A 13926-nucleotide genomic window follows, 5' to 3' on the forward strand; every position below is an offset into this window, starting at 1 on the left:
CGTTGTTCCAGGCTGAATCTCCTTGTGAATAGCAGCAGGCTGGACAAGGATGGGAGGTTTGAAATTACTGGAGGAATGTGCTTGTTTGGAGCTGGCAATTAGCCTCGTGCTTTCTCCTATTCACACACATCATAAAGTCATACAGCACAGAAACAGACCCTTCGATCCAACCAGTCCATGCTGAACATAATCCCAAATTAAACTGCTCCTGGCCCACTTGCCTCCAAACCTTTCTTATTTCATGTACTTATCCAAATGTCTTTTAAACACAGTGACTGTACCCACATCCACCACTTCCTCAGGAAGTTCATTCCACATGCAAACCACCCTCTCACGAGGAGGAAAAAATATGTCCCTTTGTCTTGAAATCCCCCATCGTGGGAAAACACCTATACCCCTCATGATTTGATAAACCTCTAAGGTCACCCCTCAACCATCTATGCTCCAGAGAAAAAAGTCCCAGCCTACCAAGTCTTTGGAACTCAAATCTTCCGTACCCGGCAACATCCTGGTAAATCTCTTCTGAATCTCCTCTTTCTCATTTGGTTGTGGGAAGATTGGAAGGAAAGTGTTTAAAAGCTCACCAGAGAGTGTCACAGGGAAATAGACTCCTCCAGCAGGGTTTTCAACTGCCTCTAACTGAGGGAAGTCAATGAACGGTGACAGCAAAACTCTTGGCATTTCAGAGGTTTAGGTCATCAATGAGGAACAGGAAGATTTGTTGACTGACAGAAGCATTTAGTTGACCTGTTTCACAACACTGTGAGCTGTCAGTGGGCTCAAAACTGGGAGGAGAGGCTGATCTGGCTGGAGGTTTACAGGAAGAGTGGCAAGTTCTACTTTCAATAAGGCAACAGGCCTTGAGATTCCAAGACAACATTCAGTAACAACAATTGCATTGCTTTTGCACAACACTTTGTGCCACAGTCAAAAAGCAAGCCATCAATATTTGTTTAATCACAAACACGTTTGCAGTTTCCTTACATATTAAACAAAAAGGATGTAGAGACACACAGGGAAGTGCAAAAACGATACTGAAACAGAGCTGTTATAACCATCAGGAATGGTTTACATTCCTTCCTCTTGAAAAGCAAAAGGTTGTCAATGATCTTTAAAATTACGAAAGAGTTCCACGGGCTAGATATGGAGAAGCTGTTTCCAAAAATACAAGATAGTCTCAAACAAACCCAGGAAGAAATTCAGGAGAAACTTCTTTTCTCAGAGTGATTAGAAGGTGGGATTCATGGCCAAAGGGAGGACACGAAAAGAAGTAATACAGATACATTTAAGGAGAAGTCAGGTGAGAATGTGAGGGAGATGGAAGGGTTGCGGGTAAGGAGAGATAAAGGGGAGTGGAAGGGTGGCTTGTGTGGGGCATGAACACTATCAGACCAATTGGGCTGAATGGCCTGTTTCTGTACTTCAAAAATACTTAATTACTTTAAAATTACAAATTAGCTTTGAAAATAACTAAATTCAAGCAATCCAAAATGGGAGATTAACAGGAAAGCTGAACCTGGTCTCCATCTCCTCTCCAACACAAGAAGGGGTAAGATTAAGGAACCTTGGATGACGAGAACAGAGGAGCTTCTCGTCAAAAGGAAGAAGGCAGCTTACGTAAGGTGGAGGAAGCAAGGATCTAGCACAGCTTTAGAGGATTACAGGTTTGCTAGAAAGGAGCTCAGAAATGGACTGAGGAGAGCCAGAAGGGGGCACAAAAAAGGCTTGGCAAATAGGATTAGGGAGAACCCAAAGGCATTTTACTCATACGTGAGGAATAAGAGAATGATCAGGGAGAACGTAGGGCCGATCAGAGATAGCGAAGGCAACTTGTGCATGGAGTCTGAGCAGATAGGGGAAGCCCTAAATTAGTGTTTTTTGCTTCTGTTTTCACCAAGGAAAGGGAACTTGTTGTAAATGAAAACTTTGAGGAGCTGTGATACAGTCTTGACCAGATCAAGATTGATGAAGTTGATGTGCTGGAAATTTTGGAAAACATTAAGATTGATAAGTTCCCAGGGCCAGTCCAGATTTATCCTAGGCTGCTCCAGGAAGTGAGAAAGGAAGTTGCTAAGCTACTGGCGAGGATCTTTGCCTCCTCACCCACCACGGGAGTCGTACGGAGGATTGGAAGGAGGCGAATGTTGTTCCTCTTTTCAAGAAAGGTAATAGGGAAATCCCTGGCAATTACAGACCAGTCAGTCTTACATCTGTGGTCAGCAAAGTTTTGGAAAGAATTCTGAGGGATAGGATTTATGATTATTTGGCAAAGCATAGTATGATTAAAGGCATGGCTTTGAGAGAGGCAGGTCATGCCTCACAAATCTTATTGAGAGTTCTTTGAGGAGGTGTCAAGACAGGTCGACGAAGATCGAGCAGTGGATGTGGTGAATATGGACTTCAGCAAGGCATTCGATAGGGTTCCCCATGGTAGGCTCATTCATAAAGTCAGGAAGTATGAGATACAGGGAGATCTGGCTATCTGGATTCAGAATTGGTTGGCTGACAGAAGGCCGAGAGCAGTTGTACATAGAAAGTATCCTGCCTGGAGAACAGTGTTGAGTGGGGTCCCGCAGGGCTCTGCTCTTGGGCCTCTGGTCTTTGTAGTTGTTATAAATGACTTGGATGAGGAGGTTGAGGGGTGGGTTAGTAAATTTGCAGATGACACAAAGGTTGGAGGTGCCGTCAATAGCATCGAGGGCTAGTACAGGCTGCAGCGCGACATAGGATGCAAAGCTGGGCTGAGAAATGGCAGATGGAGTTCACCTTTGATGCATTTTGGAAGGTCAAACTCGAATGCTGAATATAGGATTAAAGATAGGATTCTTGACAGTGTGGAGGAACAGAGTACACAGATCCCTCAAAGTTGCCATCCAAGCGGCTAAGGTTGTTAAGAAAGCATACGGTGTTTTGGCTTTCATTAACGGAGGATCATTTGCACTGCAGCACTGACTGAGACAGGGAAAGTCTGTGGTTCCCACAAGACAAGGGTCTGCCAACAGCTGGCCAATGCAGCTTGGGGCCTTGCGATGACTGGGCCAGTATCCTTCATGGGAGAGTCTAGGATCAGATGACATCATCTCAGAATAACAACAGATTTCCTTATTTAAGGCAGAGATACAGAGGAATTTCTTCTCTCAGTGGGGAGTGAATCTATGGCATTCTCTACCACAGAGGGCTGTGTGGGCAAGAGTGTTAAGTCAATGGCCAAGACAGACAGATTTTTAAACAGTAAGGCAATACAGGGTTATGGGGAAAAGGCAGGAAGGTGGAGTTGAGGATTATTAGATCAGCACAGCAGACTTGTTGGGTTGAATGGCCTACAGTTTCCATTTCTTCCCTCATGGTGTTTGGGGAATCAGCGAGGTACTGTGGGGAGGGATGGAGGGAGGGAATTAGCCCAATTGATACAATCAGATGAAAGACAAAACATGTCTAAAAGAAACTGTTCACTATTTGACAAGAAAAGGTTAACTTTTGTAAACTCTTAGTTTGTTGCGAAACGACAGCTGCGGACAATTTGTGAAACATTTGCTGTCTTTTTTTTAATATTCATTTGAGAGACTTTGGCATCACTGGCTGGCCAGCATTGATAGCCTATCCTTATTTGCCCTTGAGAAGGTGGCGGTGAGCTGCCTTCTTGAATCGCTGCGGTCCACTTGCTGTGGGTTGGCCCACAATGCCAGTAGGGAGGGAATTCTGGCAATATCCACCTGGCATTGTGAAGAGAGTTGTCGGCAGCTGAAGAGTTACTCTTCCAGCCTTGTGTACTGCCTGCTGTTAATGGGTTGTCAACAAGCCACCTGTTCCATCCATATAACACACCCGTTTGGATAAGCTAAATACTCCAGAATTCTCTGGCATTAGAGTCTGTGACACTCAATCGGACTAGGGATTAATTATAAACAAATTATCTTTAGTTAGAGCAGGAGGTCGAATTACCAAGTTGTCAGAGGTTAAAGTTAACACTAAATTCTGCACACGGGATCTTTCTGAGACAGCAGGCTCTGTGCTTTTCCTGTCTGCCTTGAGTCCTCTCAGAATCACATGCTTAAAGACGGCAAAGCGGTCCCAAAAGGAGACACTGCCCCTCTTTTCCTTTGCTATTCACCCTAAGCTTACCTACTATTCTTAACCATTGGCCTTGCCAATGACGCCTCTATTTACTCCTCCACAGAAACCAGGAGAACCTGCCTCATCTCTCAGGTCTTTGAAAATGCACCCAAAGCTGTGGTCAACTTTCATAGAACATTACAGCGCAGTACAGATCTTTGAGCCCTCGATGCTGCACCGACCTGTAAAACCAATCTGAAGCCCATCTAACCTACAATATTCAATTTTCATCCATGTCTACCCAACAAACATGTAAATGCCTTAAAGTTGGTGAGTCTACTACTGTTGCAGGCAGCACGTTAAACGCCCCTACTATTCGCTGAGTAAAGAACCCACCCAACATCTGTCCTATATCTATCACCCCTCAATTTAAAGCAATGTCCCTTTGTGCTAGCCATCACCACCCAAGGAAAAAGGCTCTCACTGTCCACCCTATCTAACCCTCTGATTATCTTAGATGTCTCAATTATGTCAATTCTTAAACGTCTTCTCTATAATGAAAACAGCCTCAAGTCCTTTAGCCTTTCCTCCATACCAGGCAACATCCTAGCAAATCGCCTCAGAACCCTTTCCAAAGCTTCCACATCCTTCCTATAATGCAGTGACCAGAACTGTATGCAATATTCCAAATGCAGCTGCACTAGAGTTTTGTACAGCTGCAGCATGACCTCGTGGCTCTGAAACACAACCCCTCTACCAATAAAAGCTATCACACCATATGCCTTCTTAACAACCCTATTAACCTGGGTGGCAACTTTCAGGGATCTATGCACATGGACACACGAAGAAGGGCTTTTGCCCAAAATGTCGATTTTCCTGCTCTTCGGATGCTGCCTGACATGCTGTGCTTTTCCAACACCACTCTAATCTGCCACCTCTCAGCTCAGCTCTGCAGCTTACCTATGTCCCTCTGTAACTTGCAACATCCTTCGGAATAGTCTACAACTCCAATAACCTTAGTGACATTCGCACATTTACTAACCCATCCTTCTACGCCCTCATTTATAAAGACGACAAATAGCAATGGACCCAAAAGAGATCCTTGCGGTACACGACTAGTAACTGAACTCCAGGGTGCACATTTGCCATCAACCACCACCCTCTGTCTTCTTACAGTTAGCCAATTTCTGATCCAAGCTGCTAAATCACCCTCAATCCCATGCCTCCATATTTTGTGCAATAGCCTACCATGGGGAACCTTATCAAACACCTTACTAAAATCTATCAACATCACATCAACCGTTTGGTCCACCTGTTTGGTCCTGTTTTCAAAGAACTCAATAAGGTTTGTGAGGCACGATCTACCCTTCACAAAACAATGTTGACTGTCCCTAATTACCACTAACTTATTCCTCTCTGTATGATTATAACTCCTATCTCTTATAACCTTTCCCAATACCTTTCCCACAACCGAAGTAAGGCTCACTGGTCTATAATTACCAGGGTTGTCCCTCTTACCCTTCTTGAACAAAGGAACAACATTTGCTATCCTCCAGTCTTCTGGCACTATTCCTGTTGACAATAACAACATAAAGATCAAAGACAAAGGCTCTTCAATCTCTTCTCAGAGAATCCTAGGATAAATCCCATCTGGCCCAGGGGACTTATCTATTTTCACACTTTCCAGAATTGCTAACACCTCCTCCTTGTGAACCTCAATCCAGTCTAGTCTAGCACCCTGTATCTCTGTATTCTCCTTGACAACATTGTCTTTTTCCAGTGTGAATACTGATGATAAATATTCATTTAGCACTTCCCCCATCTTTTTTGACTCCACGCACAACTTCCCACTACCATCCTTGATTGGCCCTAATCCATTCTTTTATTCCTGATATACCTATAGAAAGTTTTATGGTTTTTCTTGATCCTATCTACCAATGGCTTCTCATGTCCTCTCCTGGCTCTTCTTGTAGGTCTTTTCTGGTTAGCTTGCAACTCTCAAGCATCCTAACTGAGCCTTCACATCTATCCTAATATCTTGAGAAGAGATTCAACTCCCTTAGTAAACCATAGCTCCATCATTCGAACACTTCCTCCCTGCCTAACCGGTACATATTTATCAAGGACATGCATTAGCTGTTCCTTGATAAGCTCCACATTTCAATTGTGCCCATCACTTGCAGTTTCCTTCCCCATCCTATGCATCCTAAATCTTGCCAAATTGCATCGTAATTGCCTTCCCCTCCAGCTATAACTCTTGCCCTGCAGTATATACCTATACTCTTCCATCCCTAAAGCAAGCATAACCAAATTGTAGTCATGATCAAAGTGCCCACCTACCTCCAAATCTAACACTTGGACAGGTACATTACACAGTACCAAATACAATGTGGCCTCTCCCCTTGTTGACTTGTCAACATACTGTCTGTGTCAGGAAACACTCCAGCACACATTGGACAAAAACTGACTTATCTAAAGTACTCAAACTTCAGTATATCCAGTCAATATTTGGAGAGCTGAAGTCCTGCATAACAACTACTCTGTTACCCTCGCTCCTATCCAGAATCACCTTTGTAATCCTTTCCTCTGCATCTCTGGAACTATTTGGATGCCTATAGAAAACACCCAACAGGGTGACATCTCCTTTTGTGTTTCTGACCTCAGCCCATACTACCTCAGTAGACGAGTCCTCAAAAGTCCTTTCTGCCACCATAATACTGTCCTTGACTAATAATGCCCACACCTTTTACTACATCCTCTGTTCTTACTGAATCATCTAAATCTTGGAACCTACAACATTCCTGTCCTTGCTCTATCCATGTCTCTGAAATGGCCACAACATCAAAGTCCCAGGTACCAACCCATGCTGCAAGTTCACCCACCTTATTCCAGATGCTCCTGGCGTTGAAGTAGACATACTTCAAACCACCTTCCTGCTTGCCAGTGCGACCTTGAAAGCATAATTCTGACCTCACTGCTCTCAACCTCCTAGACACTGGAACTACAATTTAGGTTTCTATCCCCCTGCTGAATTAGTTTAAACCCTCCCGAAGAGCATTAACAAACATATCCCCAGGATATTGGTATCCCTCTGGTTCAGGTGTAGATCATCCTGTTTGTAGAACTCCCACCTACCTCAGAAAAAGTCCTTATCATCCAGGTATCCAAAACCCTCCCTCCTGCACCATTCCTGTAGCCACTTATTCAACACCTCTCTCTCTCCCTATTCCTCACTTCGCTGTTGCCCCATGACATGGGCAACAAACCAGAGTTAACAACTCTGTTTGCTCTAGCTCCAAGCTTCCACCTTAGCTCCGGAATTTCTGCTTTAAACCTGCATTCCTTTTCCTACCTATGTCATTGGTGCCAATGTGGACCACGACTTGGGGCTGCTCCCCCTCCCCCTCAAGGATCCTGAAAACAAGGTCACAGACATCACTAACCCAAGCACCTGGGAGGTATCACCAGACAAATGGTGATTTCAATCAGTGCAAGTCATTTGATTGATATGCCTCTGTGTTTAAAGTCCTTCCACAGACTACCCCTTCCCTACAAGCTCTTGCACATCTCCAGCCATCTTCACCCATCAGAGGAGTCCACAGTTTAGCTGCTATGCCCCAAGCTCTGGAAATGTGTCCCTACACCCCTCGGTTAGTCTCTGTCCTTCTTAAAAATGTCTTTCCCTAACCAATCCATTTCTCTTTGTGTACTTGAAATCAAAATATCTCTCAATATAATTAATCTGTTAAACATTTTGTGATGCTTTACAGCATTAAAATCTCAGGTCATTTCAGATTAGAAGCATTGCATACGTTCTACAAAATGAATTGCAATAACTCACCAAGATAGTTCCCAAACTAGGTCTGCAGATATATAGGTTTGTCACTAAGCCTAACTTCATCCTGATTTGTAAATGATGATTGTTGCTGAGTTAAAATCCTGAAACTCTCCCTAATACCACCAAAGGTTGCCCAATGTCAAATGGACTGCAGTGGTTCAAGAAGGCAGCTCAAGAGTACAACTCAAGGCCACGGATGTAAGGGAAAATGAGAGTTGGGACCACTATTATATCAGCCACAATTTTATTGAACAATAGAGCAATTTTGAATGACTGAATGGCCTCCGCCTGCCTCTAATCTCACGTTCCTGCATTCCATTCAGAGAGTAAATTGTTACAGATATCAGCTACGCACAGAATAATCTACACAAGATGCAGCAACAGGACAGTGTAGACAGGAGAGGAAACATAGCAGTCTTAGTGCACATGGTAAATTGGTGCTGACTGACTCCAAAACCTCTTAGCGTATATGGATCATTTCAGAGCTAGGTCACAATTTGTATTTGCAAGAAATTACATCACCCATTTGTGGGTTCTCACTCCTTAGTTACCTGAGAAGATGGTGGTAGCGTAATACAATTCAGTGGCTATGTAGGTTCATTGTAGAGTGCAGTGAGGAATCAATCATGGAGAAGATCAACAAGAATGTACATTTGTAAAGTACCTTATAGTGCAGCAAATTATATCAAGGTACTTTACAACAGCGCTAGAGAGAAATACTAGGGCACCTTGGAGATCTTTGATGACCAAAGACTTGGTCACAGAGATACTTTTTAAAAGGGAGCATTGCAAAAGGTTGGAGAGGGAACCCCAGAAGCAAGAGTCTGAGCAGCGACTGGCAATGGTAGAGCTGTTATAATCGAAGCTACTCAAGAGGCCTCAACTTGTAGGAAGGTGCTGTTCTATGGCTGGAGGCGGTTACAGAGTTCAGAGAAAGGTCACCAAGATTTGAAAACAACAAAAACTGAAAATACCCATTGGAGCGACTGGGGGAAACAGGACACTGACAAGACATTTTTTGGATGCCCTTCAGCTTAAGGAAGGAGGCACACAATAGGTCAGGCAGGAGAGCATTGGAATAATCAGGTGAAGAAGCAGGAAAGAGGTGTATGAAGCACATGAACAAATAAGCTGAGACTGCCGTTTTATTTATTCACTCATAGCATGTGGTATTGACCATCCCTACCTGTCCTTGAGAATGTGATGCTGAGCTGCTTTCTTGAACCAGGAATGGAGGATTTCAGTTATAATGTGAGGCTGGATAGGCTGGGATGTTTTTCACTGGAGCATAGGAGGTTGAGAAGTCAGGGGTATAATACAGTGAATGGCAGATGTCTTGTCCCCAGGGTTGGGGATTTCCAGACGGGGGCATAATTTTAAGGTGAGAGGAGAAATATTTAAAAAAGGCATGAGGGGCATTTATTTTTTAAAACCATAGTGATCAAGTGTGTTGAATGAACTTCCTGAGGATGTGATGGATGTGAATATAGATGCATTTAAAAAAAAGAGTAAGAAATGTTTGGAGGGATATGAGCAAGGGCCAAGCGCATGCAGGGTGGGAATAGTTTAATATGGGAACATGGTCAGTGTGGACTGGTAGGACCAAAGAGTCTATTTCCATGCTGTATGACTATACCATTGTAGCCCTTGTCCCATGCGTGGACCCACAATGCTGTTAATGAGAGAGTGTTCCAGGAGTCTGACCCAATGACTCTGAAGGTATGTTGATATAATTCCAAGTCAGGATGTTGAGTGACTTGGAGGGGCTGTTCCAATATATCAGCTTCCCTCAATTGCATGGATGCTAGAGGTCGCAGGTTTGCATGGTGCTGATGAAGGAGCCTCACTGAGTTTTGGCAGTGATCTTTGATGGGGTGAGTGAATTTTTGTGGATGTAGCGCCAATAAGTTTGTCCTGGGTGGAGTCGAAGTTTTGAATGCTGCTGGAGCTACATTCATCCAGGCAAGTGGGGAGTATTCCATCACACTCCTGACTTATACCCTTTAGATGTTGGACAGGGTGGACTGGCAGATTTGTTTCCTCAGCAACACTGGAAAACAAGGTTTGATGGTCACACAGCTTTAATTTCTTTAAATTGAAGTCAACTCACAAACTGCCAGCGTAAAGACGTAAATATGTAAAGAGTCGTTTTCTGTGTTTTGAACCCAATGAGACCACCAAACCCACATTACTGCCATTTCCATGCTGTATGACTATACCATTGTATACCATTGTATACCACAGCCTCACCTGGTGGCCGAAGATTCCTCAGTGCCACGTGAATTGAAAAGTTTCCCAGCTGGCAGAACTGCAGGAGAGAGAGAGAGAGAGAAAACAAGAAAGCAAATGACTGCCAAAAAACTCACCAAGCAGAGGCAGCTGAGAATCACTAACTCCAGCAATATTTCCCAGATAAGCATCACATTATAACGAGGTGCTTTAGCCACAGCACAATCAGGATGCTCTCGGAGGATTTGTGGATAGAGTTTGATGAAACAGGGTAGGAGGATGCATGCATGGGGCATAAATACGACTGATACCCAGACTAGCGAATGGCCTGCTGCAATGCTTTCATTTCCCTGCAATCCAGATGAAAGCCCATACTTGCCAAAGTTAAACCACAACATCTGACGTCAGACTGATTTCCCCGACTGTCAGCATTTGCAGGACAGTCCCAAATAAAGTAAGAACCACACTAGTAACCAATTTAGGATCATTAGTTAGGATTACAACATGGCTCACTTACATTTGCTAAAAACTACATATTTTCAAATGCAGTGCCTTGTCCTTTGCACCTAGAATATCCAGCACTGTATTTTTTTTAAAAATTAAACAAAAGTATGGGATAAGAACTGTTCTCTGGTGCATTCTTCAGCAACACTTCAACCTATCAGGTTCAATCAGCACTCTTTTCTCAGGCAGGATAAACTGTTTACTCCTCAAACGCCTGAACTCTTGGCCTCGGCATGGATTCAGCAAGGCATCCTCCCAGCTTGGCATGGCCTCAGTGTGGACTTCTGGCCTCAAGATAATTCCAGAGCAGTCTCCTGTCCCTGAAGCGATTCCTGGCACAGTCTGGAGTCAAGGCCCAGTGCAGACTGGAGGGTAGGTGCCAGCGTGGACTGAGTTGGAAGGTCCACATTCAGAATTCATTCCTACAATCTGCTATGCTGGGCTTTTTATTTCTTTATCTTTTTTTTATCGCTAAGAACTTGTACTGAAAAATCTGTACATAGGTATCTTGTACCTAAGATGGTGTTGTAAGTGACGACTTGTAAACTTTTCACTGTACTCATTCGTGTACGTGACAAAGTTAATTCAGTTCAATTCAAAACCAGTCACGTGGAGGCTTGGAAGAGTGTCCTGAGGAAATTCACTCCAAATTGTCCCTCCTGAGCTATTTGAGGGAGGAGTCAGTGCAGATTAACATTACCATCAATTCATATACTATAGCATCATCTCCAAGACAGAGAATATGAATAATAATGATCAATAGCTACATATACTGACAACTTTATTCTCAAGAACATTAATTAAAATGGAAAACAAAATTCATTCGAGCAAAATTCTCATGGTTTTGTAGCTGGTAAACTCCACAGCAAAGAAAAAGGGCAGTATTAATCAGATATTTAAATTAAAAGTTTGTAGATATTAGAGAAAGGGAAACTTACCAGGAATATAGCAAGAGCAATTTTCACTTGTTTGTCCCCATAAGCTGAAATAGAAAAAAATCAGTCAATTATCCAGGAAACCAGAAAGACGTCTAAAAGGAACCTAGTCTCTAGCACCCTTATCCAAAAAGGTTATGGGTTGGTTGTGGGGCACAAGAAAGGTGGCAATTCAGAGACCCAAAATAATGAGTTCCGGAGAGTTATACCAGACTCAAAATGTTAACTCTACCTCTCTTGCCACAGATGCTGCCAGACCCGCTGAGTTCCTCCAGCACATTCTTTTATTATCAGACTGGACACCAGCTCAAACCCTCACGATATAATCCAAATCTCATTCATAAATCAAATCATAATGCTAGCTAGTCTAACGGTGGTTATGAAATTATCAATTGTTGTTCAAAAAAAAACCTAATCAGGTTCACTAACGTCCTTAAGGAAGGAAATTTCCCATTCTCACCCATTCTGGCCTACATGTGACTCCACACCACAGTAGCCTGGCCAGCTTTTAACTACCCTCTGAAACGACCCTGCAAGGCATACTTAGGGCAATTAGGTAGCAAACAAATGCTGATCTAGCCAAGGCCTCCTGCATCCAAAAGAGTAACCAAAAAATAAAACATCAAAAGGCCTCAAAGAGCTAAGAACAAATGCCACCCCCAGTCCAAATAGCTGCCACAAGGCCTCTACCTGGAACACAAGCAGTTGGAGGCCACAGGAGTGAAGAGGGAATTCTCAGAGTACCTCAACATGCTTACATGCATGCATAGAGATGCATTTCTGTAAGGAAACGACCTTTACCTCAAAAAGAGAGCATAAGGACCCACAGCAGGCAAGGAGGAAAGTAATATACTTTTGGCAAAGAAGCAAGATCATTATCAGACAGCATCTCCCTCCACTCCACTCCACCCACCCAGACAGTGCTCACCCCAGAAAATTCAAAGGTTGGCAAAAACCAGCAGACACTTGGAAAGCAGTTACCCAAAACTGGGCTCCCATGCATTCAGCTGACAGATGTCGTATATGTCAACTGCAAAGGATGATGGAGCTCTCGTGATAATATTGATGTTGGCAATTCTTTTTATGTAATGGGATATAAATCGCCATTACAAACCACAGCAGTGAAGCGACTACTTGGCAAGAGACTCGAAGGCTTCGAAACCTTTGTGGTTTTTCTCAGAGTACCTAATCAAATACAATGCATCACATCTTGAAATTTGCACTCTTGCAACACACAGCAAACTAACCTGCAGTTAACAGCAAACCTAACTTGCTTTTTACATGCCAAGACATGTGGCTTTACAGTAACAGAATCAGATAGAACCTGACTATGAATTGAAGGAGGATACACTAGATGGGGGTTAACAAAAAGACTGATCAATTTTAATGCTATGTGAGAGTGCACGTGTTTATGGATGGAATTCCAGACAGTTGGATTTAAGTAGGTTAAAGTGAGTGAATGGAATAGGGGACTCACAAGAGGCCTCCAGAGTTGTACAGGTAAAGTTGCCCAACCCCTCTGTCTCACAGGCAGTTATTCTTCACTTGAGCCCAGAGTGTGTTGGCCACAGAAGGCATCGCAATCAGCCTGATCCTGTGACCCACATGCACAGCAAGGGATACAGCAAGTTGGGAAAGGAAACAAGGGAAGTGTAACCACAGACTTCTACAGTGGTGTTACTCACTGCCGTGTCCCCCACCCCAGCCCCAAAAAATAAATTAGATCTGGTTTATTTTGTTCTCAAGATACAGCCAAATCTGGCAAGGCCACACCTACTGTGAAATTCCATGATGAGGGTGGGGTGCTGCAGTCCTTGCACCTTGGAAATCAATCTCACAAATCACCTCCTCTAAGATATGGACCCAATGTCAAATATTATTTGATAATACTCCTGCGAGACCGCTAGGGATATTTCCCTACTATGAAAAAAAGTAAGGTGTTACGCAAATGCAATCAGGTGTTGCTGATGTCATGGCAACCAAAAAAGTTCATTCTATCTCAGGATGTGGGCAACGACACTGGTGCAGCTTAATTTGTTGCCCTCATGGGTAAAGGTGATACCAAGGAAGGATGCCCAAGAGACAAAGAGAGAGAAAACACCAATCTAAGTCCATGTTAGAACATAAGACGAGTGGTAGTATTAAAATATTCCATCCCCAGTACTGCTGCCCTCGTCATTCTTGATGAAGGAGTTGGGCAAGAACGACAAAGCAACTTTAGTTAATCGCTGATATGGTCAGAATGGAGAGAGTGGATAGGAAGGCCAGGAGTGACCACTGATCGAAGCATCTCAGTAATGGGGGCATCTACTCCAGGGCATATACATATCAAGCTTCTGGGAAACCTTCCTAATGGGTTCTGCCTAA

The 13926-nt window shown here is 43.5% G+C and overlaps 1 protein-coding gene across 2 annotated transcripts in view; it reads right to left on the bottom strand.

Annotated features, from left to right (window-relative positions):
* tecrb (trans-2,3-enoyl-CoA reductase b) overlaps window positions 1–13926 on the bottom strand; it is a 99088-nt gene that overhangs the window by 10205 nt on the left and 74957 nt on the right. For both annotated transcript variants that reach the window (XM_072564071.1, XM_072564070.1), the window contains 2 exons: window positions 11563–11606; window positions 10142–10199 (listed from right to left, as the gene is read on the bottom strand). In XM_072564071.1, the coding sequence (XP_072420172.1) occupies window positions 10142–10199; window positions 11563–11606 (102 nt within the window). The remainder of the gene's footprint in view (window positions 1–10141; window positions 10200–11562; window positions 11607–13926) is intronic.

Source organism: Chiloscyllium punctatum, chromosome 46, assembly GCF_047496795.1.
Source record: "Chiloscyllium punctatum isolate Juve2018m chromosome 46, sChiPun1.3, whole genome shotgun sequence".
In the NCBI taxonomy this organism is placed as follows: Eukaryota; Metazoa; Chordata; class Chondrichthyes; order Orectolobiformes; family Hemiscylliidae; genus Chiloscyllium; species Chiloscyllium punctatum.